This window comes from Trachinotus anak, unplaced genomic scaffold, assembly GCF_046630095.1.
Source record: "Trachinotus anak isolate AG129_WGS33_773 ecotype Australia unplaced genomic scaffold, CSIRO_AGI_Tana_v1 ptg000012l, whole genome shotgun sequence".
NCBI lineage: Eukaryota > Metazoa > Chordata > Actinopteri > Carangiformes > Carangidae > Trachinotus > Trachinotus anak.
The window spans coordinates 6,777,933-6,805,902 of NW_027273863.1; the positions used below are offsets into that span (position 1 = coordinate 6,777,933).

The window sequence follows — 27,970 nt, forward strand, 5'->3', positions numbered from 1 at the left end:
TGCAAAAATACTGTAAAAGTGATCATACATTCAGGATGTTTTACAAGGATATACTGGTTAAATTTGTCAATACAATGTGAAAACATATAAAGAAAATCATATTAGTTAATAAAATGGCATATTTTCAGTACATGCCTTAAAATATTACATGTAGCAGCTTTGAGCCTTACTGTTGCTAGCAATGACAAGGCTGTTAAGTGAAGGCATTTGAATTATACATTGCAGTTCATCTCAGTACGCACACAGTGTATGCCAGTTACTCACCATTATAGCATAGATCTCTTTCATATCACTTTTTCAGCCTACGTGTTTACAGAGAGCAGCCCCCTGGATTCCAGGTTATTGTAGCAGACAAGCTCTTCTACAGAGATATGATATTTCCCCTGGACGAGCCTCAGGATTAGTCCGACACACAACTGGCTTAAGGCCAGGACTTGCCATTAGGGTGTCATGGGAATTGCTTTGGTGTCATTAATACCACTGCACACACAAAAGGATGGCACTTGACACAATCACTTAAGGTGTCACTGTTGTGAAATTTTACCCAAATTCTTTATTTGATGGTATTTCCACTGTGGAGAAATTGAGATTGTTATCATTTTGATAGAGGTTTGGCACACAGTGGAGTTTAAAGTCCCTGGAAATTTAATTTCCCTATGAGCTTTTTACCATGAACAATGGAGTCTCATGAGAGCGCTGACCCTGCTGTTTTGTCTTCACTTTTCTCAAACTTCTAGCAACTTGCAGTGGAACTTATTTAGGAAAAGTTGACATCACATATATTTGTGCACCAAACAACATAAGAGTCAGATATTTGGTTATATTGTTACACGACTACAGGTCAGAGCAAAATTCTGCATGAAAATTTGAAAAAGAAAAAGAAAAAATCTTGATAAGTACCCCTGTCTCCCACTGAACTCCTGTAGGTGTTTCCCACCTGTCTCCTGGTAACTAGCTACGTTCCCAATCACATACTTACACATACCTAGCCAACCATTACATTCTCACAATAAAAACAATGGCGGGTTATCATGTACAACACTTTACACTGCATGTACAAACTTGCAGTCATATCATGACTAATGACTGTTAATACAGCTGGAGTTCAGGACTTTTACTTACATGAACATCCGCTTCATTACTGAGTTTGCTACTGCTCATTAAGCCTGTGAGCACCAGGTAAGTGCCTGTGGCGACGTGATGCACTGCTAGCAATGTGTTTTACGTCAACCAGCTATGACTAGTTGCTGGAGCACCTGTACCCGGGAGACGGAGTAGACTACAGCAACTAGAGGTATGGCAGAGAAACCTGGGGAGCGTCCAGTTAAAGCTTCTGTTGCTACAGAATAGAAAGAAACTCTTCATTCAGAGGAAGGGCAGTCTAAAAAAGAAAGCAATCAGCAGTAAGGGCGAACATGGAGGGAGGGACTGAGGCCTTCACGCTCTTGGACAGGTCAGCATTTGTAAAATATTTGGAGCAGGCTATGTGGCTATTACTTTAATTCTGTCTTAATAATGGATAAAATGTATTCAACCATGTAATTACTCTCACTGCCAGATGGGGGAGACAAAAGCTTCACACCACAGGTTTAAAAACACCAACTGCAGAAGGAGGAACTGAGGTGAAAAAAACAGCCTGTCAGCAACATGTCAGCACACGTTTTCTCGACTAATTAAAAAGTTATCTGTTGTTTCACTGCCCATGTCTCTATTGTTTGTGCGGCTGGACACATGAATTTCTGAGGCTTTTCTGATTCAGTATTTGAAAAAAACAAATTTGGAAATAATTGATTTATTGCAGTCACACTTATTATTATTATTTCAAGAGTAAAAGCGTGTGAATGTGTCCAATCAGCTTTGAATCACTGTACCCCACTGTTACAGATTCATATGGACTGTTTTTGTAGCAGATTGTGGACTGTCTGTCTAGATACACAGCAGAGGATAGGGGATAGGGGACACACACCACTATTGTGTGACTATGTGTTTATGTTACCAACACAGTCAATCAAACTGATCAAACCACCCACAATGTTTTGATGAAACACATGATCCGAGTTTGCTTCTTGCTTACTTAGTCGTGAATATTTGATGTTATAAAGAATTGCTTAAGATTTGGAAAAAGGTTTTCAAAGGCTTAAATGTCAAACTCTGAATATTTTTGACACCCAGCATCTTTAAACCTGAGAGAACAGCTTCAGACGCAGATATCAGAATTTAAAAAGATGAGTAAACTTGAAGTCAGAAAAAAACAATCATGTAAGACAGCTGACATAAACTGACGTAAAAAAAAAAATGACTGCAAAGATGATGATGTTGATGATGACAGTGGCAGTCATGCTGCTGCTGCTGATGAAGATAAACCTAATGATTCACTGCCTTTCCACCCTCTAAAATAGAGACAGCAAGGCTTTATTTGCCCCTGCAACCATGGTGACGATTGTCAAGATATGACATCAGAGGCTGTGTAAAAAAGGAGCCAACATGTGCACATGTGACATCTAGCGATCTATCTATCTATCTATGCAGATTCAGATTAATAACACAACATAAAATGTACTATAAAGCTTTAATAATCCCACACTCACCAGTATATAAAGTAATTACAATTAGCCCCAGTGTTACCTGCTGCAACACATTTATGAATCAATAATTACAATACAACAATACATATACATTATTCTGAAATGAGCCATTCTGCAAAATAAATACTTTTTACTTTTGGTACTTTAAGTATATTTTGATGGTAATAATTTGGTACCTGTGCTTCATAAGAGTACTGCTTCTGTCACTGCTATCTGCCATATCCATCAAGGAAGTATGTATGTATCAGGAAACAACACAATCTCCAGGTAACATGTGGCTCCAGTTGGCACCTTACATTACTACCTGACTGGAAAGCAACAACGTGATACTTCCTGTCATGCCCAGGAAAACTGAGAGTGGTCTTTAAAAGGGGGGTAAATCCCTGAGATAGGATCCACAGGAAGGAAAGAGAAACTGGGGCACAGTTTCACACGCCTGAAGCTTTGTCAAACTCTGTCAGTATATTGCTGTATTTGGGCCATTGCTGGCACAGCTTGACTGAGAAAACGGGGCCACAAGAGCCGGTGGCAGCAACCTGAGAGGCTGCCAGAATGTAGGTTAACCATAGGTTGTGTAACGTGGACTCTGGACTGAAATAGTTTACTCTCACTGTTCTCTGACAGTAGAAGCAGATGTGAGACGGGATCGCCTGTCAGACAACAGAATATGAGTGGTTGACAATGCTGGGGAAAGCAGCTCTGAAATAATGAGACTGTACTGTGGTGCAATAGGTCATTTCTCCATTGTTATTGACATGACGTGAATAGAGTTCAATCTGGAAAAATCAGGTAAGGAAAACAGGTCAGTCAAACTGTGATAAAGTGAATAAATACAGTAAATTGAGACAGAATTACTGTGTATTTACTGTGCATGCTAAATTAGAAATGACCATCACAGTGCTGTCCAAGTGAAATATAAAATTGTCCTCCATGACTCATTTCTGTTGGACTGGCAGAGTCTGGACCAGCCTCCCGACACACTGCACGCAACAGAGTCACGCTGTGCACAGTAACAGCCAGCAAAAGGAACAGGAAACTCCAACTGTATTGCACAAATGTATTTTTGTCCACGCAGTGTGATTGTGCTATAAATAGCCCTGTAGCCTCACGTAGCACTTTGATCATGTGTTATGAGTGAGACACTCTGTGATCTAAGAGAGAATAAACAGACCGAATGTACCCTCGAGCTGCAACATCTCCCCCCCATCAAATGCTTTAATAAAGAAAGTCCAAGTTTGAGCCTCAAATAAAAGCCAATAATTAGTTATTCATGTGCTGTTTACTCTGTATTAATTCTGTCCTTTCCTGCTGTACACTCTCACTGGTGTTTTACTACCCACCCAGGTCAGTGGAGTAGAAAACACACATACACTATAGTGATCCCTGCCAAAGTGGGTCACAGTCTTTGTAACACACTTCCACTGAGTGCTGAGGTTGGGACAAGCAGTGCTACCTCTGCCAAAACCTCTTTTCCCAATAGGTATTTTGGTATTAGTGCAGTTTTTGTTTAACTCCTCACTGATGCACTGATGTGTATCAACACAGGGGTCAAAGCTTAACCTCAAGAGTATTTTGGTCTTGTCTGTCTTTCCGTTCATCTGTCTGTCCATCTGTTAATCTGATGCTCTGTTTGTCTGCCTCTCTGAGCGCAGAGCTTCATTTTCCTCCCAGTCGGGGACACAGAGTAGCCTATGATTATCTTTAAAAGCAGAGACACTGGAATGTTAATCCAGTCGTTTTGCTTTTTCTCACTCTGTAGACTCTATGTAAAAAAAAACAAAAAAAACTTGTGTTCAAAATGAGCATGTGCATGGACAAACTTCAATTTATGCCAACATCTCTTTATAAGAAATGGAGTAAAGCCTGGAAGCAGGGAGGAGGATTTTTTCTTTCCTTGAGCAGAAGAGGCAGAGGCTTTATACCAAAGACAATAATCCTGCCCATATGCAGCTCCTCTACGCCTCAGGGAGTTCCTGGAGTATAGGAGTGTCAGAATCAAATAATAATTACTGAGCACACCAATGAGTCATATTACAGTAATATAAGATAAATACCTAGGTGTATGTCATTGTGGCAGAGATCTGATCACCATTTCATAAGAGGTTTGAAGGCAATTTCCACAGACATAAAAAACCAGACAGTATATGGAAACAAAGAAAGGTCATAAAAGCATGAAAATTAACCACCACTAATGTTGAATTTGAAATAACACTCAGTTTTATTTGTTCACCCTCTTAAGTTTATTTTTTTTCACTGGATAACAATAATAGGCTAAAGGACATGACCTAAGTTACAAGCTGGTCAAACAATAAAACAAACAAACATCAACACTCCAAAGCCAGTACATGTGGCTTTACACGTTTATAATGGTTCCTGGTTGTCTTCTGATGATAATCACCAGGTCGGAGGTTTACATGTTATTTATTTACCCCCACATCATTGTTGTAACGACGCAGTGTGAGCACAGTACACAGGAATCTGTGGGCAGCGGCGTCAGTCATGAGCGCCTCCTGTCTCCGAGTGTGTCACCGCCTGCGTCAAGGCAGACAGGGGAGCTGCAGAGAGGAAGGGAAGCGAGAGGAGTCGCCCCCTCATCCCAGGTACTCCCGGTTGATCCTGGAACCGAGGGGATTTGGCATTGGCAGATGTTAGCTACAGCGGTTTAAATAGCAGTTGATAATAGCTCTGATCTTTTGAAGCTGTAATGTCTACAGTCGCATTGTTTTGATCCGGACGAGGTTAAGTCGATTTGATCAAACAACGTCATGAAAAACCGTCATTGCTGTTTCACGAAGTGGACTATCATATATCTGTTATAGAAATATCTTATTTCTGACTTTTTCCAGCATAAATAAATAACCTGAGTAATAGCTACGGCAATACCGACAGTTGTGCGCATGTGTGAGGTCTACGGCGGGTCTGGTTGGGGTGAACTATCTTGCGGCTACATTTTGCCTCTTTGGCAGCTCCAGCCAGTGCTCTCATGTTCACACTAGTACTACTGTGTAGCTTCACATAAACACAGAGGGACACACAATGCTCAGCTGGCCGGACTGCGGACAGGACCCGTAACTTCGTGTCAGTTTCAGCCTTCTTTGTTATTATGCTGCCTTTTACTTCGTGGTGAGTAACTAACCTAAAGTCACCGTATTAGTCTCATGTTAGTTTATAACGTATAACTCACTTGTAGTTTATATAGTCACTTTATCGTATTCGTATTATGTTTATCTGGAAAAATGTAGCCTATATTACTGTGGAATTTGGGCTATGTTTGGAGAATTACTATAAATTTTCATGTAATATTTCTCATTTAACACTGTTTTGAAGTGTCAGTCAGACAGAAATTAGCAGCAGTGTTAAGACCAACTTAGTGCTGAAACGGCAGAGGAAGTTTGCTCAGCTTTAAATGAGACTGTGGCTGCCTGTACAGAAAGCTGGTGGACTGTGGGGGGGGGGCAGTGTTGTCGTTGTAGCAGACATGGTCGCCGTGTGTCTCCCAGAGGGGTGAAGAGGTCAGCTGCCTAATGACTGGTGTTATGCCAAACAGGAAACGACTCTTCTCCAATAAAACCTCGGTTTGAAACATTCCTGTAGGGATTTAAAACGTGTCTCCTGAACACAGAGGGGAAATTGTTGGAAACTTATTGTGCACCTTCGTATGTTTTTCCCCCAAGAATAGTACATTATTGCAGTATAACCCCCCCCCCCCACACACACACACACACACACACACACACCTCCACCTCCTGCTCCACGTGAACGCGCACATGCACTTTGTGCTTCTGCTGCTTTGAACCTTTAAATTATTGATGTGTTGATGTGGTCTCAGTGGATACCTACATGCACTGTTAAGTGTTTCTACCCTGTCAGATATTAAATGTAATACATGTGATGTAACTGGGACAGGAGGCAGATACTGCAGTGCTGATTTAATTAGAAATGCTGTCACTTTTATTTTAGCTTCATTGAACAGACATGGACATGTGTTTTCAGGCCAGATAAATCCCTTTACACATCACTGTCTGTGCAGCAGAGGCTTCTCCCGTGTAAACAGTGAAATGGCACAATAAGCTGTCTCTTGTTTCACTTATTTGCTGATGGATCCAGGAAGTTTCCCACTCTGAGTGCATACACACACACACTTGCAGCCTCATTGGTTTTTGCTTAATACAGACATATATTAAGTGTAAAACCATGGCAGAATCCACCCTGTTCGTGCAGGCAGCAGTTTGTACAGCTTTTTTTTTCTGACCAGGGTCATGTCACTGTTTTACCTGGTGTACTTTCTCTCTTAGAAAATGCACACACTGCTGTTTTCAATGGCCCGTGTTAGGTTGAACGTTCCCTTCCCTTCCTCTCTGGGACTTGAGGGGAGGTCAGTCTGAATCCTGGTCAGCTGCTGGTATTACTGTTGCCTATTGGATCATAATGGAGATCAAACATCCTGAGGTCAAATAGTTCTGATTGTTGGGAAAGAAGAGTTCAAGTTAGACTGTGAGACTGACACTATTTCAGTCTTTAAAGAATGAGTTCAGACAGATTTTCTTCCATTATTACTCCCAATTAAAACTCTAAATCAATCACGAGCTAAATGGATTGGGTTAAATTAATCAACAGCAATTGTGATAATTGATTGTTAAATATTTTTTTAAGACAAAATCCCAGACACTCTAATTTCAGTTTCCCAAATGTAACTGTTTACTGGTTGACTTAGACTTCTGTGATATATGAATATCTTTGTGTTTTGTATTGTTTTCCCAGACAAAACAACACCTTTAAAAATATCAATTTGGGCTTCAGGGAAAGATTTTCTCTATTTTCTGACATTTTATGCACCAAACCAATCAAGAAAATATTCTGCAGAATAACACAAATAAAAATAATTGTTTGTTTTAGGCCTAAACAAAATGATAGCAGTTTGTCTTACAACCAAGCCGCCATCCAGCAGGCTCCATGTTTCAAAAAATGAATTAATAGCGTCTACACACACTGCTAACTTGACTTGTGTAACAGACTAGGCTGTACCAGTCTAATAACAGCTTTTCTTGTCTTACATCACTCTCTTTTACGACATACTCTCTTTTACTGAGTAGCTTTCAGCGGCCCTGCTCAGGTTTGTAACCCTGAAATTACTCATGTTTGGATTTATTTTCCATGTTCACATCCAAAAATAACAGCCACTTGAACTATTACACCCCCCCTCCAGCCCTTAGCATACAGCCATTGGATGGTCCGTTTCCATGTATTCTTCACAAAAAAACTTGAGGCATCAGTGGAATGTTAATTACTCTGCAGGGAAAAGAAAAAGAGCTGTTGATTTTTTTCTTTTTTTTTTTTTACTCTCCCTCAAGTGCTCAGCTGGTTGTAAGCGAAAGTAGGATTTCAGCCCACATTTGCACACTTATGAAACATCAGTTTGTAGGATAATCGCTATCAAGATCTGATTAGCCTAAACAAACTCGTGGCCTGACACTGGCTCAACCAGCAGAGCAGCAGCTTTCAGCAGGAATGATCCTCTCATTCTTCCAGTTGTCATTTTCAAAAGATGTTTTATTTGACTGTGTACATTGAGTCTGTCAAACAGAAGTAGAAACATTGTTACTGTGTTACTCATTATTTATTCATTGACTTATATAATGTCTCATTTTATGTTCCTGGGTTAGGAATGCTGAAATGAGTGGTGCTCTTTGGATGAAGCCACACAGCACTGACTTGTATAAATGCACAGTATTGATCTGTGCATTTATTACCACGCTATGATAAATATTTAAACGTATGTGCCTTTTTTCTTTGTGCTCATGCAGAATGTATATCAACCACCACAGCCAAACAATGAGAGGCATTCTTAAGAGAAAGTTTGCCGAGGTAGATGACAATCCCTGCTACTCCTCCTCCTCTCCTCCGTCCTCCCTCTCCTCCCCTGCCTCCTCAGAGTGGGAGTCCGACGGCGAGAGCAGCTCCTCTGACAACCAGGATTTCACCCCTCACAGCCCTTCTTCACCCACCAGTTTACCCAGTAAGTCTCCAAACCAGCAACCACTGTTTTCTTTTTCCCCTCTTTCAAATAATGCAAACCTCTTCCTTATCTGGTCGTTTTCCCTACAGTGTTTTATAGGAGTGTCTCTTATCACCCTGCAGCAGCACAGTTATGGCTTGCTGATATGAAAACGCCAACCTTAGGGCCATTCTAGATAATGCACCGAGAATGGCTCGCCTCTGGACTGTCCGTCCGGTTGTGTAGAAGCTCATTTGCCTGAGCAATAGCACAGTGTGGAATCAATTTGAATAGCAAGGTCCCTTTAAACATGTCATATCAAATGTCCTTAACCAAAGCTGCACACAAGGCTTGCAATGATAAAATATTCTGCAGACGCTCTAAAACCTCATGTATTAGAGTTTCAGGCTTGTTCATTTGAGTCTGTTACCAGGTCTCACAACTGGTTCAAACAGTGCCCCAGTGTGGAGCTGCTGAGACGGACCGAGCAGCTGAGGCAAATCTTAGTCAACTGGTCTCTCCTGTTTACTGCAGCTAGAGTTCAGCCTCAGTTATGTGCGAAGGTCAAGACAATTTGTTCAAGTTAAACTGTCAAATCACACAGTAACCTGATGGATATTAACCACTAAACTGGCAGAAAGAGTCTAATTACATCCTGGTAAACCTCCAGCAGTTAGACCCTGGTTCACCTCTGTTCTCTCCCTGTTGATCTTAGACCTCTTTCTTGGTATTTCCTCCCTACACATATGTTCAACTAATGACCAGTTGTCACTGAAGTGAAGCAGCCAGTGTGTCCTCTAGTGGCCATTCAGAGACCTACAGGAGCCAAAGCCTGTGCCGAAGTTCAGGACCTGTGTTTATCAGATATCCAGAATCACTTGTAGTAATTGTGCTGAAAGTGAACTCAACACTCCCACAGTACCTCAGAGGAGGACTTTAGAGTTGTTTATGAACTTTCAGCAGGAACAGTAACTACTTGTGCAACATTTAGAGCTGCAAAATAGAAGTTATCATGAGATATTTTTCTGATATTCTAGTTTTCTGATAATCTAATTGTTATGTTGTTACTTTTTAAAGCCCCAGATGATCATTTTAAACCAGCCACTGACACTTTCTCTGACGTTTTTCTTTCAACCCAACCAGTTCAGTCCATCCTGAAGAGGCCCAAGCTTGAAGGTGCACAGAACAATGTGCGCTTCGACCATGTGACTGTGTTCAGTTTCCCACGCTGCCAGGGCTTCATCAGTGTGCCCAGACGTGGAGGTGCCACCCTGGGCATGGTGCGGAGACACAGCACCATCCAAAGGTACACAGTGGCAGATCATGCACTGGAGCAACGGCAAAGGCGCAGAGAGAAGCTCAGAGAAAGACTGAGGGTAGAGAAGTTCAATGCACTGAAACACAAAGTAAGTGATCGTAAAACTTTACATTAGTTTGCATTGCTCATCTATGCAACAGTCTTCTTACTGAATCTGTTCTGATTCCAGCTGATCATCAGCGGGGCCATGGACCAGCGAGAAGCAGACAGGCTCACCATGGATCAAATCCCAGAAGAAGACAGTGACATCCACATCAGTGATGCTGAGCTGAAGGGTGGAGGTCTCCTTCCCCCGTACACGTCCAAACAGCGGCAAGCGCTACTCCAGGGAGCGGGGGTGAAGCGCATCGACAGGGAGGAGAAACGGCAGCTTCACGCCCTGCGTCTCTCCAGAGAGGCGTGTGGATGCGACTGCCAAGGCTTCTGTGAGCCAGAGACCTGTGCATGTAGTCTGGCAGGCATCAAGTGCCAGGTATGACACCTATACATGAATGTATGTACTCGCCTTATGATTTTAGGAGGTTTAATGTTAAATTTTCTTTATCAGAAATGAACAAATTCAAATGTGAGATTGTAGTTAAAGCAGGTTCGGGATCTCATGTATATCAGCCACGTGCTGAAGGCAGCTTTCGTGAGGAGAGTTAAGTTTATCTTTGGTTCTTAGCAGAAGGAAATATAATGTATAAATATACACTGAATCAATATATACTTGTCCATCATTAGAGATTTTACCGTACCTTCATACTGTGGTAGCCGTCTATTTTTTGTAATATATTGTATGTATTAGAGCAGTGGCTCTGTCTGACACACCCCTACAGCTCCCTCACTGACACCACCCATCAAGCCCCAAATGTGTTAATTTCATCTGATTTTAAACTGGATATTATATATATATATTAATATAAATTATATTTTTTGTCATTTGTCATCAAACTCTAATTTTCTCCTCCTGCTTTCTTTCACACACACAGGTTGACCGCTTCAACTTCCCATGTGGCTGCACTAAGGACGACTGTGGAAACTCTCATGGACGTATCGAGTTTGACTCCAGACGTGTGCAGACCCACTACATCCACACTGTCATGAGACTGGAGCTGGAGAAGCGACTGCAAGATGAAACACTGAGCCAAGAGGACCAGACAGAGGACCATGTCGAGTATGAGGACCAGGATGAGGCTCTTGCACTGCAGAATGCACAGGAGAAGAGCTGCCCCTTTGCGTTCACCATGGAGGAAAACGGTCTTTCTCTCACCCTGCCTCCCACTCCTTCTTTCCATTTCATCCCAGAGCGTTTAGTAGTGGAGGAGAACAGCTGCAGCAGCGACATGACTGAGTCCTCCTGCTCCTCCTCTGACTCTGATGCAGGAGGATGTCTCACCGAGAGGCAGAATCTCCCTGAAGTTGACGGAGGGTTGCCTCGTTCCCTTAGTATCTGTGACTCTGAAAATAATAAGTACTCTATGTGCAGTCAACTGAGGCAGATCGGAGAACCACCGACACAGCACAGCAGCAACTCTGCCGCTCACAGCACAACTACTGACAGTATGGGACCACCTACAGCCAACACATGCACAGACAGTATAAGCAGGACCTCACTGACAGATTATCTAGATGAGAATGCAAACCAGGCCAGAGACTTCTTTGACAACGACTCGCTCGAGGACTTCCCCAACACCCCCTCCCCCACTGTGGACTACTCTTCAGGCAGTTACATGGACCTGAGTCTGTCCTCTGACTCCGACCTGGAGTTCTTCGACAGCGACTACCCCTCTGGAACACTGCACAGCTCTTTTAAAGGACACAGACATCCAGACAGCTTTTGCCATCTCCAGCTGTTCAGCTCTGTTAATCTGCCACAGTACGAGTCGAGCACCTACCTCCTGGAGTCTCTGATTGGCCTGACTGACTAACTTCAGTCATCGATAATCAGTTTTTATAGGTGAATCAAGGAACTCTTGTGATATTACAGGAACCTTTGTGAGAGAATTATGTGTAAAGAGCACTGCTTTTATATATTTGTAAGAATATTTCAGTGTACAAAAAATGATTAATGAAATATTTTTTTTCAAGCTGGATATTTTTTCTATTGCCTAAAAATAATTTGCCTTTGTTTCAGAGACGTCACACCTGAGTAAACTAATATATGTCCATTTCTTTTTTTTATTTTTATTTCATGAATCTATGTAACGACATGTTATTTAATTCCTTCTTGTACCACGGCCACTGAGAATATTGGATTGTGGTGAATGGAGGTTATGCAGAATTTTTAAAAGTAAGGTTAACCATATTTTCCCAATATATCAACAAAAGCAGCTTTATTTTGCTGGCAGCTGGCCGTGGTGTGAGCAGGATAATCCACTGTGACTCATGGTTGCAGCCTTTATTTTGTGAATTAGTTTAATAACTGAGTCATTGTGGATTATCCCTTATATGCTTTAATATATGTTTAGAATCTCTGTATTGAAATAATAAAAGAAACCATTTTTATTTATTGATAACAAATCTGTTTGATGAATGGTAACTTTGTATCAGTCATTTGTTCTTAAGAGTCGTGAAGAAACCAAGACTGTGCAGACATCAGCAGAGTAGATTCAGTTCAGTCTCCATATTCTAACTCAGTCCAAGGGTCTTGGAAGTGCAGCAAAACATTACTGATTATTGTACTTTAATGATGCCATAATAGTCCTTTTTTACAGCAGATATGTTAGTCTTCACTACATAGAAAATACACAAATCACAATTTTGGCTTATCTCCGTTAAGAGTCCAAATAAGGCATTCCAGCAAATCAGCAGACACAATACTGAGACCCAGGAACTGTCTCACATGAATGGAATGAAGTTGTTATTAATGTTACAAATTTCACATTGTGCATTTCCTTCTGTGACATGTCAAAATGTCTGCTGTGTGCTTTTTTTGTGAAGCCACTATGGTTATAGTTCAGAAAACAACTAACAAACAAACAAAACAAAGCATTACCATATGGAAATCCAATGGCTGACCTCATTACCATACTTTGTGTTTATTATATATAATATTGAATGCACTACCAGGAATTACTACATCAACGATAACAATAATGATATTTTTTATACAAAACCCGTGCTTTCCACAGCTCTGATTTTTACTTTTTTACTTGTGACCATAAGGACGTTACAAAAAGTCCCACAACTCTCACAAACATGAGGCAGGCTGGTGGACAACAACAGAAGTCTCACAGGTGCAGCAACAGAGGTGATGCCTGACCCTTTCTCTCTGACACACTACCCTGCTTTCCCATCTGGCAGCCACAGTTCTCCAAGGTCTCTACCAGAACCATTATACAGTGAAGGGCACATGGACACTACCACAATAAATTTATTCACAATTTAACACTTTCACATACGAAATACAAGTGATTATTGCCTAAAACAGCTCAAATAAAATGTGTACTAAACTAAAGACATGCCAAACAAAAGCCAAACTTAACAACAACCTGCTCCCCTCTCCCTTCCTTGACTACTTGGTTTAGCCTAACAAGGTAATTGACATCTGCTGGACTCCTGTGGCTGCGTTCTCACTTGTGCACTTTTTATATACAGTCTATGTTGTGCACCATGAGAAATCGCCCCCGGAAGTAGATTCAAAGACATTAAAGGGATTGGTAATGGTTCCCAAAATAAAAGCACAAGATAAAAAATGTCCTACTTCCTGTATTAATCTGTTTTGTCCAAATTTACAGTTGATGTGCGTGCACGCGCGCCCATGCATGTGTGTGGGTTGTTTTTTTCCAGCTTAGTGAGGGACACGATTTACGGCGCCCTGCATTTTGTCTCCATCTTTGCCTGTGCTCCTGGGCCTTGTTGAAGTTATATTTTGTATGTTCCTACATGTATACGCATGTAGTGTATCTAAAATGTTGATGAAAAACACAACAAAACAAAATATGAATACAACTGAATAGCATCTTATCTACTGCATTAAATCTAACACAGGCTGGGACATACAGAAAATAAAATTACTCATTCGTGGAAGCTGAATCGCTGATATTAAAATTAAAGTGCAGGATATTATTGTTAAATTACACAACATTGTTTCACGTTTCATCATATTTTGTTTTTGAAAGTTAAATGTTTGGGATGATTTTAGGCCACAACCCCTGCTAATACATTGTGCGCGCACCGGGCATACGTGCATGCGCGTATGTTCGATAGCAGCAGTGATCGATTGTTTTAGACTACAAACAAGATGGCCGCGAAGTACCAGCCGAGATAATTCTCCCACTCTCAATGTTATTATTTAAATAATAGTCATATCTGAAAGTTACTGAGAGAAATGGGGCTGTCACAGAGCTCAGAAGTATCAGAGGGAGGGACGTATGGATACCATGTGCACGGCGTAAGACCTTCAACCCTTCAGCTTGATCGGCAGCTTATCACGGGACGATACTGTATGCTAACAGAGAGCTAGCTGCTGAGCACACCTGTAAAATCTGACGTGGTGCTACCGCTTACCTGTTACTGCCAGTGCATTGTGCAGCATAGACTTCTGCTGGGTTGCTTTGTTTTTTAAGAAATAAACTTAAACTCTGGCTGTAAGTGGTCTCAAAGAAATTCTTCCATCAGTCCTGATTCCGTTGATACATTACTGTTCCCAACACTTTTTTTTAAATGAAAGACGTTAAATACAAGATGAACGCCTTTAGTTAATGCTTTGGCGCATTTAATGAATGGCAGAGGAGATATTTTACTGGCCTCCGATGAATCGCGTTGTTGCAAGAAATAGAACAATTGTGCATGAACGTTACATTATTGCTGAAATGATTAATTGACTAACTGATAAAGCTTTTCAACTGGGAATATTTTCCGCTGTCCTCTGTTTTAAATTGTTACAAGTTGAACGTTTTAACTGCTGATCGGTCAAAACAAGCAATGTGAAGTTCATGGGCCGTGGGAAACTAAATGGTTATTTAAATCTTTATTAAAATATACATATACATTAATCTATACTAAAAAAAAACAATCCATAGTTGCTTTTATTGACTGTAGTGGTGTCCTAGGTTTAAAAAAAAAAAAAAAAAGGCTCTAAAACATACTTGCTGTTGATTCATGTCCATAAAAATAAAATTAATTTCCCAAATAATATTGTGTCCCTGTGTCGGTTTTAACAGGTGCAGCCGAATTCCCCTGCAGAAAAGGCCGGACTGCAGCCCTTCTTTGACTTCATTCTGTCTCTGGACAATAAAAGACTTGTAAGTTAATAGATACTGAACTTAATAGATAATAAGGATGAATAAGATGGTCATGAATGTCAGCCCATGCATAGACGTACAGGATCATTAAAAACAGAAGCTTACCTGCTACAGTGTAGCTACAGTATATTAAATAGTTTGATTTTTGACCCCTGTCATTACTGTTTGCCAGAATGAGGAGAATGACTTGCTGAAGGAGCTCCTGAAGGCCAACATGGAGAGAGCAGTGATGATGGAGGTGTACAGCACTAAAAGCACGAGGGTTCGTGAGCTGGAGGTGGTGCCCAGCAACATGTGGGGAGGACAGGGCCTGCTGGGTGCCAGTGTTCGCTTCTGCAGCTACCAAGGAGCCAGTGAGAATGTCTGGCACGTCCTGGTGAGCCGCTTCATCCAGGAAAACCACTGAACTGACTCTGACCTGAGCCTCTTTAATCATAAACTCATCATGCAGTAGCTTCATATTTTGTTTGCTCTATAACTGAAATGTCTTTCCCCTAGGATGTGGAGGCGAGTTCACCGGCTGCACTGGCTGGGCTTCAGCCACACTGTGACTATATTGTTGGAGCAGATCAGGTGCTGCAAGATGTAAGACTCATTTTAATATCATGCATCATAGTTGTATTTTAGGTTCTAATATATTTTAGGAGATAATTTGTGGGATTTTATTTGACCATTAGCAAAAATATACCTTTAAAATTGTGTTTAAGATCATCTTTGAAAGATAGTAGTTAATTCAGAGTTTGTGATTTCCAGTCAGAAGACTTCTTCTCGCTGATCGAGGCCCATGAGGGGAAGCCCCTGAAGCTGCTGGTGTACAACACACTAACAGATGGCTGCAGAGAGGTGGTGGTCACACCAAACGGAGCCTGGGGAGGGGAGGGCAGGTATCCAACAGCACACAGATACACAGATTTCACTGCAACTTACTGCAGACTTTCCGAATTCACCTTGAATAAAATAATATTTTTGGCTTTGGAATGTTTTGACAAACTTAGGTAGCATTCACTACTCCTATTGTTGTGTGTGATGCTTGCTAGATAGATAGATAGATAGATAGATAGATAGATAAAATACTTTATCAATCCCTAGGAAAATTAAAATTGTCCAGTAGCTTATTAATGTATTCATATATATATAATCTAATAATATTATATATATATATATTCATATATAGTATGTAAAGGAAGAGATGAAGAGAAAGGTGCACCCAGACTCATTCTTGTGTTTTTAATCTAAATTTGCATCCTATTGTATAAAGTTTCATTGTGAAGGTAAACAAAGCCAGTTGGCCATTCATTTACAATGAGGCTGTTTAGGTTCATTTATACAGCATGAATTTATATGTTATAAAATGTTTAATAGTGATATTATAATATGAAATAATATGAAAATGTTCCCTCTTAGTTTGGGCTGTGGCATTGGTTACGGCTACCTGCACCGAATCCCTGCAAATCCCAGTGTGTCGACTGAGAAGCCTCTCACCCCCGCTCCTCAGGAGAAACCCTCTCCAACGCTGCCCACACATGGGTTCACAGAGGTAATGTTGAATTAGTTCTGCAAGTAATAGAAAATCTGTTTTAATTCTTTTTCATTTGGTTGAGTAATTGTTTAGTCTAAAAATGTCAAAAAGTTCCCAGATCTTCAGATTGGTTCTATATATAATAATAAAAAGTAAAAGCAATAAATCCCCACATTTGACAAACCGAAATCAGTAAATAATTAAAATTTTCACTTGAAAAAATGACTTAAATGTCATATGGATTACTCAAATTGCTGTCAATTAATTCTGTCAGATAACCAATTTATTAATATACTAAATGTTTATTTCATTTCCATTTTTTGTTCCAGTGCTGATCCAACTATTTGCAGATTCATTGTACTTTTTTGTTGAATACAGACACGATAATAATAGTCTCTGATCTGTGTTGATGTTTTTTGAACAACCACAGTGATTTTCTGATAATGTGAGATCAAAACTTAGCAGCTGACCTCTGTTTGTTTCCAGGCGCCTTTAATGGCACCTACAAGCCAAAGTGAAGATGCCCTAGACCTGGAGCAGGTGGCCTGCCAGGAAGCTCCTCTACCTCCACCCATCCAGCGAGTCATGGACCCTGGTCAGTTGTTTAAAGACAATAACTTGCTGTCACCCGACCTGTGTGTTTATGCAAATCTTTTCAGCAGGTGTCTTGTGTTTGTTTCTGCAGGTTTCTCAGACTCTGAAGTGGCCGTGATGAGCCCTGATGCTGCAGATTTGGCAGACAGGCTGGATCTGTCCATGTCGTCCATTGACATGACCAACACTTCACTGACCATGCATGAGGAGAAGGACAGTGAAATCTCTGGTGTTGGTGAGTTAACACAGCAGAAGTTTGTTTCATGTATAGATTTGGCATTAAGGAAATCAGTTGGAAGAGAACATATTTGCACATTAACGCAGTTCTATCAGTCACTTTTGCTGTTAATCCCAGTTTTTATTTGGTTTCTTGTGCAGAGGAGCTGGAGGAAAGTGTACTGCTCTCATCATCAGCTGATGACCAGACTGAATCACAGGAGCTGAGCTCCCAGGTGGCCACGGACCTCAGTTCTGCTCTTGCTTCCACAGACATTTTGTCTGATTCAGGCATCCCACCAGCTGAACCACATCACCTGGTCACAGAGTCCACTGACCTACAAAGCTCTCTCATTGAGTCTAACGACAGCCCAAGTCCACCTGTGGGTGCGTTGTCTCTCCCTGTAGACTCCCCTGAACCTCCTGCTGATCCCTCTGTCCCAGCCGAAGACCTTCCCTATCCATCTCCTGTCAATCTCCTCCAGTCCCCGGCTGTTGATGAGTGGACGGCGGACGACTCTCCTGCTCAAGCTGTCGAGGAGGCAACAGAGTCAGCAGAGGAGTCTGCAGAGCCTCTAGATGTTTTTCCTGCTCAGCAGTGCAGCCATGAGCACGATGACGAGGAACCAGAGGAACCACATCTTGAGTAAGCTTGTGTCAGGCCATACACAGTACAGTACAAAAACGCAAAGTGAGTTCGACAATCACTTAAAGGTTTTTTTGTTTTTTTTTAAAGAAACACTATAGAGGAAATACAGGACAGACCAAGGGAAAGATGATTGTCTTATGTACGTGTGTATCATCAGGTTAGATACACTACAGGAACCTGCTGCAGCATTAACATATAAGTAGAAACATACTTGGAGGCACTGTAGGAATATCCTATTTGTTTTAGATGTGAGAAAAGTTACGGCTTATTTGTTGGCCAAAAAGGATAAAATGTTATCAACATTTTTCCTTGTCTGGTGCAAAATTAAGATTATACGGGTGATGGGACTTTGCCTTTGGAACACTAATGTGATGACTACTTGAATACTTCCAAAGATAAACACTTGGTATATGAAAAAACACACGTCATGCATTTACTACAGCAAAGAACGGCTGCACCTTAATATCCGTAACACATTCTATGTTTTTAAAGCTAAAACCAGATTGTTGGCATTTTAGATGAATTTTAACAGTTTAATGGTGCAGTGTTATATCTGTTGAAGAAGAATCATCCACATGATTATTCCGAGTTTTTAAATATAGCTCAATTCTAAAAGGCACATTTACATTTATTGGGTTTTAAAATGTGTTTCTGTGGGATGAGGGAAGTATTTGTCCATTTGTATTAAGTTAAAACAGTCACTACATGTTTTTTACACCACATCTGTCACCAGTTTACTATATTGCTGCCTGTGATCAATTTGAAAGCCATTTAACTTCCTGTCAAGCTGGAATCATGTCCCCATGTTTTCTTTTACCTTATTTTTACCTTGTAATCTATGCAACAGTAGACTAGAACTGCCTGTGACTTCACAGGCGATACGTTTGTAATGTTAGTCCAATAGATACAATCCTTACATATGTAATAAGTCTGGTAACACAGTGATACTGCTGATAAATAGTTTTGTTTTTTCTAGGGGGCTACTTAATGTTTTTCACTGTCAAAGTAGGTGCTAGTGTGTAAAATAAGGAAAAGTATTTTTGCAGATATTTTATCAATGAATTGTATGTTTTATTAGGAATGAGTGCAGAGTCTTTTGATGAATGTGAAATGGGTGAATCTTTGATGGTTAAACAATCATATCACTTGACTTAAGAAAAAATCGTCCCTTGTTTTGTCTTATTTCACACTCATCAGCTGAACACATTACAACTCAAGAAACATCCACCTATAATTCCCATAAATCTGTCATAGTTAAACCATTCCAATTTATTTCTCTGAATGCCTAAAATATACATATTTCACAAATTATTACAACAGGGATATTGCAGCGTTGTGGCCTAATTGCGGTACCCATCCTGTTTTTGGCCAATTAGAGCTCACTCGATACGTCCCCACTGCAGCGTTACACACACACTCCTCATGGCAAAATTAACTCCAGAACATTTACAATGAAAGGATTCGTTCTTCTGCTTGGTGACACACTAAGAGAGAAATGGGTATTAGCGTTTATTTCACTTTGGTGAATTTCCCACAGTGGTTGAATGTTCACATATTCTCTTGGATGAGATTCCCCTTCAAGTTATATTTATGTTTCATTAAACTCCTATTGAATCTAAACGAAATATACATTAGGAACAGCCCTCACTGTCAGCAAAGTCACTGCTCATGAGCCAAGCACAGAGCAAGTAAGCACGAGTTATTGTTTAAGATATATACCTTATATATAATTCCCCAATGACTTGGACGACTACTGACATTCTTAAGAGTAAACTGCAATCTCTGGGTTGTAGTGAATACAACAAATGCAATTTATAACATCCAAGTCAAATTACCTTCATGACCACAAATGTGCTCTAGGGATTTGGAAAAATAATTGTTGGTTTTTAAGTAAACTGTACAACAACAAAATAAAACTGCTGCAAAAACAAACAAAAAAAAAAAAATCAGTCAAAAATGTTATACATATATTTACAAAAAAAAAAAAAACATTCAGTCCATTGAGAACAGCACAGCTAAACAGAAGAGACAAAGACAAGTGCTCCAGTCAATGAGGTTCAATGATTAGACGTCTAAGCCAAGGTTAAGTTCAGGTTAAGATGGACGACAATGACAACAGAACAGGTTTGGATCGCTTTGAGGGACCGTGATGCTACCCAGAGACCGACCGTACTCCTAAACCGGTGATGCTGCTGAGACGGGTGTGGAGTGTTTGTAGAACAAGGACAGTTTCTGGAATGTACTAGAACAGTCTACTACATCCGTGTGTGTGTGTGTGTGTGTATATACACACACGCACACGCGCACACACGCGCGTGCGCGCGCACACACACGCGCGCGCACACACACACACACACACACACACACACACACACGGTCGCTTCATAATAAAATGCCAGTCAGGAGGAAACAAACATAGCAGTCACAGATGTAGAAAAAAAAGAAACCAGTGTGTTCTGAAGAATATGTTGGAGTCCATTCTTCAAACTGTAAAAAAAAAGAAACATGGACCACTTATCACCCAGGTGTCTGCTGACTGCTCCGGCCTGTACTGGTCAGTTCCCTATGATACACCATGAGCCACGTCCTCACAAATCTTTACTGGATTCTCATTGATACTGCGACTCTTGACCACACAATGGGGTTTAGGGTACTACATGTCAGAGGTGGGTGGTGATTGGCAAATGACAAAGAGTTCTTGTTTTAAAAATTATGACTTTCACGTGGACTTCTGCCTATAGTGAAGCGTCAAGTCCCCTCCGCTCTTCCAGATAAAATGTTTAACTGTTCGCAGGTCCATGTTGGGATCCAGAACCTGGTTCAGAGACAAAAAAAAAAAATAAGGGTTAACAAAATTAACTACAACTGAGGATGTACTTATGTCAAGATGTACTGGAAAAGACTGTGTGCCCACCTGGTCTTGACACATTAGCTCAATCTTCTCCTCAGCTAGCATTGCCATGTCCTCCTCCTTCTCCTGCTCCCCAGGCTTATCGTTGGCCGTGGAGCTGGTGGTCTGCGACTCGTTATCCAGGTTGATGATCTTCTCGTAAACGTGCTCCATCACCTTCCTCACCTGGAGCATGTCACTGGCCGAGAGACGGTCCCTGCAGAAAGCACAGGAGGTCAAATCAGCTCTCAACAGGCAGGTTGTAATAAACTGACCTGCGTCATCAAAGAAAAGGAAAATGAGGAAAAAACTCACTTCTTCAGAGTTTTTGCACCAGAGGAGGAATGGGGCTGGAGGTAGAATGGGATTTTGTTGAACTTGGGCATATTTTTCTGCAATAGAAGAATAATACAGTGCATGTAAATATAACACATTCAAACACGGCAGTAATACAACCATGGTCTTAGAAAATATGGACATACTCCAGGGAAGACACATCCCATCGAATTTAACCCTTTAAAACTTAACCTTTCCTAAAGTGCTGTTACAATCCAAAGCCACATGTTTAATCATTTTTATTTTGTTTCAAACATCTCACCAACATTGTAAATCAGTAGTAAACTAGTTCAGAAACTACTCAATCCCATTATGGGCTTCCCTCAAGACATAATGCTGAATTATCTGAATTGAAGACACAGTCATTTAAATCTCAAAACTAAATTCATGATTCTTCCTGCATGTTTCTACACAGCCCTGAGATCCTCCACACACGGCCATTAGAAAAAGATTGATTTCATCCGTAGTTAATACCATTTTCATTATTATTAAAATGGCATTGCTAAGTAACAAAAGCAGTCATGATTTCCTGTGTAAGGGTACAAGCTGCCAAACGGATGGTTCTTAAAAGCAGTGTGATTGAGTTTGGAACTGCCACTGACAAAATTATAGTTTTGTTTGTTTCTCTGAATGAAAGAGGCCACACACACACACACACACACACACACACACACACGCGGAACATTAGCCCCTTGATTTAGGTTCCAGATCAAAGCTGGAAGATTAAGTGACAGAAGATGGAGAGGGAGAAAAGGGAAGGAAGGGAAAGGTTTTCACAGAAGGTGAAGTGAGAGGGAGCGAAAGGAAGAAAAGGTTTTTGGAGATAGATAAATAACATCCGCTCTGTCACTGTCACACATTCTCAAGACGGCCATAATACTCACATCTACAGTTATATCAATAACCCACTGTGGGACTGTCTCATTCAGTAGCATGGACTCAGTCTCTCCACCTGAATCTCTACATAGCAACCTGAAGTACAGAACACAAGACATCAGAGGCAATTAGGAGCTGCAGTCAGTCAACTATTAACATTTCTATATGACATGAAATCAATATAACAAATAAAGAGTGATGACACAGGATTACATAACAAAGCCAAAGGCAGCGCTCTCATTTTACATTGAACATGCAGTGATGGACAGAAATCTTCTAGTGAAATAAATACCTGAATAGAGTTCTGCCTCCTGCTTCCCCGAAGATGACTGGGGTGTGTGGTGGAACCTGGAAATATCCATTTCCTTTCTGGACCCTGTTCTCCTGCTCTCCGTTCACTGTGGGCACAACACAATCCTGCTGTAAGAAAAACTGAGAGACGCCTTGGACAACCACTGACAACAGTAGGATACTGAAGTTCCCTGATCATCTCTACTGAGGTTTGATATCTTTTTATATTGTAAATAGATGGTCAGCTGTCAGACCGTCTCCTTACCGTGGTTCACCTCATTCTCCTCCTCGTCCATGGGGTTGATGCGAGTTCTGGGCCAGAACTCCAGCAGAGCCTGCAGCAGCAGTCCACCCAGGTTCACTGCAAAGACCAAGTATCAAAGTCGAAAAATATGAAGTTACAGCCTCAGCTCTGTTTAATATGTAATTGTATATACAATGTGATTAGGTAGACATCTTACACTTTGGGTCGGATCCATCAGAGCTTGAAAACCCTGCGTCCTTGGCGGACACCCAGGCAGCGAAGCAGTCGCTCTCATCCAGTGTGATAGTGAGCATCTATTCACCAAACAAAAGGAGAAGCACAACACACAACCATAAGACGACTGAACCAGACTTAAAGAGGAAGTCTGAGGAAAAGTCACATCTATAATGCAGATTGAAAATTATGGCATTACAAGGTTTGACACTCACCCCAGTTTTCAGATCAACAGAGAACCAATTTGGCACATAGACCATCTTGAAGCGCTTTTTAATCTCTTCATCAAACTCCACTTTCCCCAAGTCTTCGCCCTTGCAAGCCTAAAGGTAAAAAAAAGAATTACGGCCTTACAGTTGTATGCCTTCGCCAACCATCACAATCTCCCCTTTCTGAGCTGCAGTAGTGAATAATGGCCAGAAGTGTTTTAGTAAAACATCATGATGTCACAGTGAAGTTGACCTTTGACATTTGGATGTAAGATGTAATTTCTTCATTTTATCCCTCTAGACATTTGAGTTATATTGTGTCACAAACTCTTTGAGACAAACTCTTTGAGACACTCCCCTCTGGCAGGAGGCTGCGGTCCTTCAGGACCAAAACCTCTCGCCACAAAAATAGCTTCTTCCCATCTGCTATTAGCCTCATCAACAAGGCTAGAGAGCCCCACTGTTGCTGATCAATTGCACCAATCACCAGAAAAAATTCCTTGTATGTGAAAACATACTTGGCAATAAAACTGATTCTGATTCTGATTCTGATTCATAATTAGTGCATGAATTTGTGAGTTATGGCCAAAAAAAATGTGTTGTGAGGTCACAGTGACCTGTGACCACTAAATTCTAATTTGTTTAATTTGTCAAATTTGAAGAAATTCCCTCAAGGTGTTACTGAGAAATCACGTTCACAAGAGCGGGACAGACGTACAGACAGACAACCTCAAAACACAACGCCTCCTGCCCCAGCTGTTGCCAGCGCAGAGGCATAACAATAAATAACATCAGTTCAAACCACAGATCTCATCAGGAGTGTTTACACTAGGCTCATTAGTGCGTGTAACCACAACTGTCCTCTTCCCAGTGGCCTGTGATGTGATTTATTAGAACATAATTTGAGCCACAAGATTCACTGTGGATTGGATGAAAGAATGACAGGTGCGATCACAGTCTAAAACACCTAAAATAACCTCAGTATTGGATGGATTTACCTTGAGGACATCCCAGAAAGCCACATTGTTGTTGGTATCTTTGGTGAGTATGTGTCTCTTGTCATTCAGAATGTGGCACTGGATAATACTGGCACCTCCTGCAAACACAACAGGGAATCTTACTTGTAAAAAAAAAAAACAACAAATAAAAAAAACAAAACACAACACCAGAATAAACAATTTGTAGAAACTGTAAAAACAAACCACAGGTTCACCTTTAATGACTTGCTCTGGCTGAGTACACAGTGGTGTCAGAGGGGTAGTGCAGTCGTTGTCGTACTCCCCTGATGATCTGAAGTTGTGCATTCCCTTTAGAGACTGCACAAAAAAATACACATAATAACCATTAGAGATTTTTATCACTGCTTCCTCACTCTTCCTTGCAGCTACAGCTGAGATTAATGTAATGCAATTATCTTTTGTGTTATCATCCACTCCATCACAAACTGGGTTTAAATTTCTACACACACTACAGGAGGGTTACAGCTGGGGAGCATTAGGCGTTGTCACATGTCTGTATCTACACTGTTTTTCAGTCATTACATTGACAGTCGCACAGTGATCTCAGAGGTGTCACGCATGCTTACCCATTTATTAACGGATGACTTGGTGGTGGAGACCCAGATGGCTGGAGGTGGGTCAGCAGATCTGTCTAGTTCCATCTGAGCAAAAGAGAAAGACGACAAAAAGGGTTGAATGACTCCAAATGGTTCGCTACGAGAACAAGAATGACCCAGGAGAAAACCAGTGCTATTATTCACATCTTTAAAACTTCTTGTTAACTTTCAAAATCAATACAGCACAACGCTCCTAAAAATCTGTGCTGTCATTGCCCCCAGAGCACAGATGAGAAAAGCTTCAAAGAAAAAACTAAACCAAACACTTGCATGTGAAATTATTTCTGCATACTGACATGACCTTGAGAGTTTTTTTTGGTTAGGACAGAGAGCAAGTAACATGTATCGTACTATGTGTTAAACAGAAAACCAGGTCAAATGAAAAAGGATTACACACAAACTACCAGCCTCAGTATTTAAATCTAATCTGTGCGCAGACACCAGCTGAAGGCAATGGTCAGCATAAAGACAGACCTGTACTGCTTATGAGCAAGTTTCTAAAAATACCAGAAAAGTGATTCAATTTTATATTTGTCCATTAAATACTGCATTTTTTTTATAGAGTTACACTATTACTGCACAGCAGAACATTGGTTCCAGGTTCCAGCTTGTGCTCTTACTTTGAGCACCGGGGCCTTTTCCTCACAGATGAGCACGCGGATGTCTGGGTTACGCAGGTCAGTGCAGTAGATCTTTTTGTCCCTGCCTCCAGAGTAGACGTGTGTAAAGGCCTCATTGACCTGTAGGGCCCACACCCCTTCATCGTGCACCCGGTAGGTGGCGATACACCTCTGCTGGCCAAGCGACCACAGGCGGATAGTCCCATCTGAACTGCCCGACAGACACTGTGGGGGAGGAAACAGAGATGCAGATTAAAATTCAGAAAGTTCTGTTAAATAGCCGCCAACCACAGTTAATATTAAACATCTGAAGTCACCTGAGTGCCATCTCGATTCAACAGCAAAGACTTGACGTTGTCTGTGTGACCTTTCAGCTTCATCAGCTTTGCACATGTTCGAGGATCCCACACTCTCAGAACCTGAAGACAAAAAGACAAAAATATAGGAAGAAAGAAAGAGAAGAGAGTCACTTGATTAATGTCAAATACACAAAATACAGTAACATTTCAAGTGTTTACATGTTTCATAGTAACTGAATTTTCCTGTGGCCACAGTTTGCATTATTTCTTAAATAACCTCAATGATGAGTGGTAGCCAACAGGAAACATCTTATGAACATCATATAATGACTTATATGTAATTTTTTCAGACTGGTGAATTTCACAGACAACCTGTGACTGTTCTCCACTGGAAACACTGTTTGCCACTCAACATAATTTACTTCAGATCTCTGATTTGAGGCTAAAACTTAAACTGAATAAAATCACCTTGGTTAAGATGTCAAGAACATGACATGTGAAATAATCTGAGTGTTGTGATAATCTGGTTTAATGGAACTATGAGCATGATGGGAATCCAGACCTTTTCTGTGGATCCAGATACAATGACTGTGCCCATCTGGTTCATAGCCAGACTGTAGATAGAGTCCTTGTTCCCACTCAGTGAAGAGGCTGTTGTAGACAAAAAAAAGAATAAGTCCATGGGTATAGAATTGAAAAATATAAGCTATTAAAGAAAACTAGTTCATGTCAAATGCTCAACAATCAGAACTACAGTATGTAGGCCACAAACAGGCACAGTCACACAGAAACAAACACTACTTACTGGTAACAGTGTTGTTGGAAGCAGTGAGTGCTGTTAGTGTGTTAACATCCCAAAGAAAGATCTGCCGGTCCAGACCCGCTGATGCCACCAGCTCCTTGTCCTTAGCGTAGGCCAAAGCTTTCACGTAGTCCTTGTGTGTTCGTAACGTCGACATACAGAAACCTTTGTGTGCATTCCATACTTTGACTGTTGTATCTGATGAGGCAGATATCACTGAAAATGGAAGAAAACCAGTGAGAATAGCTGAATGTAAAATGCAGTGCTGGAAATTAGACTGAACAATGTCTGAGTTCTAAATAAAACAGCTTAGAGTGATCAAACTCACATGTTTTTCCATTGCAGCAGAGAACTATGTCATTGACCCAGTCTGTGTGATGCTCCATGGAGGCAATGTATGGGTCCTGCTACAATGACAGTGATGAACAATTGAGACAATTCAACTTGTGAGTATAAGAAATTGTTGATACATGTGATAACACAGCTACCTGGTTGTAAAATGTTTTTTTTTAATTTTCATATAGCTTAGGAGAATAAGCAGTTTTACCTTGTGCTGGTAGACACTCCATATCCGGATGATAGAGTCCCTCCCAGCAGTGAAGAGCCGGTTCAGCGCTGGGTCCAGCTGGAGCGCATTCACCCCATTTCGATTGTACTTCTCCACCTCATCTCTAATGACATAGGACACCTGAAACACAGGAGGGAGTGAGCACACCTACTTCCTTGTGCACACCTCGAAGCTGTAGCACGCTAAGTTTCATGTACCTACAGAGCTAGCTGAGGAAACACGTAGCCGAGTTATTAGGAATAAATTCAGCATGTAATCGGTTTAATATTGGACAAACTCAGTACTTTTAACGTGCCTTCATTTGATAGCAATGTCTGGCGGCACAGTGCACGACAAAACCACCGAGATACGTATTCCCAGCAATTAGACCGAGCCCAGACACAGTGTAGCTAAGCTATTGTTAACGCTGCAACAGCACAAATATGCTGCTAAGACAGCACATTAATGGTTGGTGCTAACTGACGAGCTTGCCAGTTATGTCATAGCGTATTTTACACGTACTTATGTGAGAATTGTTTACAAAAGCATGTCATAATTTACACGCTGAGAAGCTAAGAGAAGCTAGGAGAAGCTAACAACTAACGTATACCAAGCTAGCTAGGTTAGCCGGCTTGAGTCATGACTCGTAACAGCAACGCTGTCTTTTTCGGCCGGTTTTTTGTGTCCGTAAAGTCTCCGCGGAGCCCTGTTTTAAACCGAGGACCACCGCACTGCTGTTGCCAAACACTTAGCAGCAATGCAACCCTGATAATTTACCTGTACTTTTCTCCGCCCAGCAGCATTTTGCCTGTGATGCGTGGCCATCTTGCATGTTGACAGTCAATTCATATGATGCTACATCCGGGAAAAAAAAAAGAAAACATATGCACCTGAGCTTTATGG

At 41.0% G+C, this 27,970-nt stretch overlaps 3 protein-coding genes across 4 annotated transcripts; 2 read left to right on the forward strand and 1 right to left on the reverse strand.

Annotated features, from left to right (window-relative positions):
• The first annotated feature begins 5,570 nt into the window (after positions 1–5,570).
• On the forward strand, positions 5,571–12,400 carry LOC139629355 (cysteine/serine-rich nuclear protein 2-like). Its single transcript, XM_071491917.1, has 5 exons — positions 5,571–5,708; positions 8,390–8,601; positions 9,724–9,986; positions 10,068–10,370; positions 10,870–12,400. Exons 2-5 carry the CDS (start codon positions 8,391–8,393, stop codon positions 11,806–11,808), a joined length of 1,716 nt encoding a protein of 571 aa, XP_071348018.1. The 5' UTR covers positions 5,571–5,708; position 8,390; the 3' UTR covers positions 11,809–12,400.
• A 1,710-nt stretch (positions 12,401–14,110) lies between these two features.
• Positions 14,111–18,561, forward strand: gorasp1a (golgi reassembly stacking protein 1a). Its single transcript, XM_071491363.1, has 9 exons — positions 14,111–14,273; positions 15,046–15,126; positions 15,299–15,502; positions 15,625–15,711; positions 15,880–16,010; positions 16,531–16,663; positions 17,132–17,240; positions 17,331–17,474; positions 17,618–18,561. The coding sequence occupies exons 1-9, from the start codon at positions 14,211–14,213 to the stop codon at positions 18,103–18,105; spliced, it is 1,440 nt and encodes a 479-aa protein (XP_071347464.1). The 5' UTR covers positions 14,111–14,210; the 3' UTR covers positions 18,106–18,561.
• Positions 18,562–19,350: 789 nt separating this feature from the next.
• On the reverse strand, positions 19,351–27,970 carry LOC139629028 (WD repeat-containing protein 48). 2 transcript variants are annotated; one of them, XM_071491362.1, is made up of 18 exons: positions 27,845–27,970; positions 27,068–27,208; positions 26,849–26,924; positions 26,524–26,736; positions 26,281–26,369; positions 25,737–25,838; positions 25,420–25,644; positions 24,770–24,844; positions 24,398–24,500; positions 24,183–24,280; positions 23,191–23,298; positions 22,959–23,055; positions 22,763–22,858; positions 22,499–22,604; positions 22,215–22,302; positions 21,310–21,386; positions 21,019–21,211; positions 19,351–20,919 (listed from the first exon to the last, which is right to left on the reverse strand). In XM_071491362.1, the coding sequence occupies exons 1-18, from the start codon at positions 27,890–27,892 to the stop codon at positions 20,824–20,826; spliced, it is 2,031 nt and encodes a 676-aa protein (XP_071347463.1). In that variant the 5' UTR covers positions 27,893–27,970; the 3' UTR covers positions 19,351–20,823. The 2 variants fall into 2 exon arrangements, with proteins under 2 accessions (XP_071347463.1, XP_071347462.1); XM_071491361.1 differs by having other exon boundaries at positions 26,849–26,927.

Coding starts and splice junctions, on each gene's coding strand:
- LOC139629355 (XM_071491917.1), top strand. CDS start 8,391: ATGTATATCAACCACCACAGCCAAACAATGAGAGGCATTCTTAAGAGA. Junction 9,987..10,067: donor TCAATGCACTGAAACACAAA/GTAAGTGATCGT, acceptor TTCTGATTCCAG/CTGATCATCAGCGGGGCCAT. Junction 10,371..10,869: donor TGGCAGGCATCAAGTGCCAG/GTATGACACCTA, acceptor TCACACACACAG/GTTGACCGCTTCAACTTCCC.
- gorasp1a (XM_071491363.1), top strand. CDS start 14,211: ATGGGGCTGTCACAGAGCTCAGAAGTATCAGAGGGAGGGACGTATGGA. Junction 15,127..15,298: donor CTCTGGACAATAAAAGACTT/GTAAGTTAATAG, acceptor ACTGTTTGCCAG/AATGAGGAGAATGACTTGCT. Junction 17,241..17,330: donor CCAGCGAGTCATGGACCCTG/GTCAGTTGTTTA, acceptor TTGTTTCTGCAG/GTTTCTCAGACTCTGAAGTG.
- LOC139629028 (XM_071491361.1), bottom strand. CDS start 27,892: ATGGCCACGCATCACAGGCAAAATGCTGCTGGGCGGAGAAAAGTACAG. Junction 25,839..26,280: donor TATCTGGATCCACAGAAAAG/GTCTGGATTCCC, acceptor TTTTGTCTTCAG/GTTCTGAGAGTGTGGGATCC. Junction 24,845..25,419: donor AAAAGGCCCCGGTGCTCAAA/GTAAGAGCACAA, acceptor TCTTTTGCTCAG/ATGGAACTAGACAGATCTGC.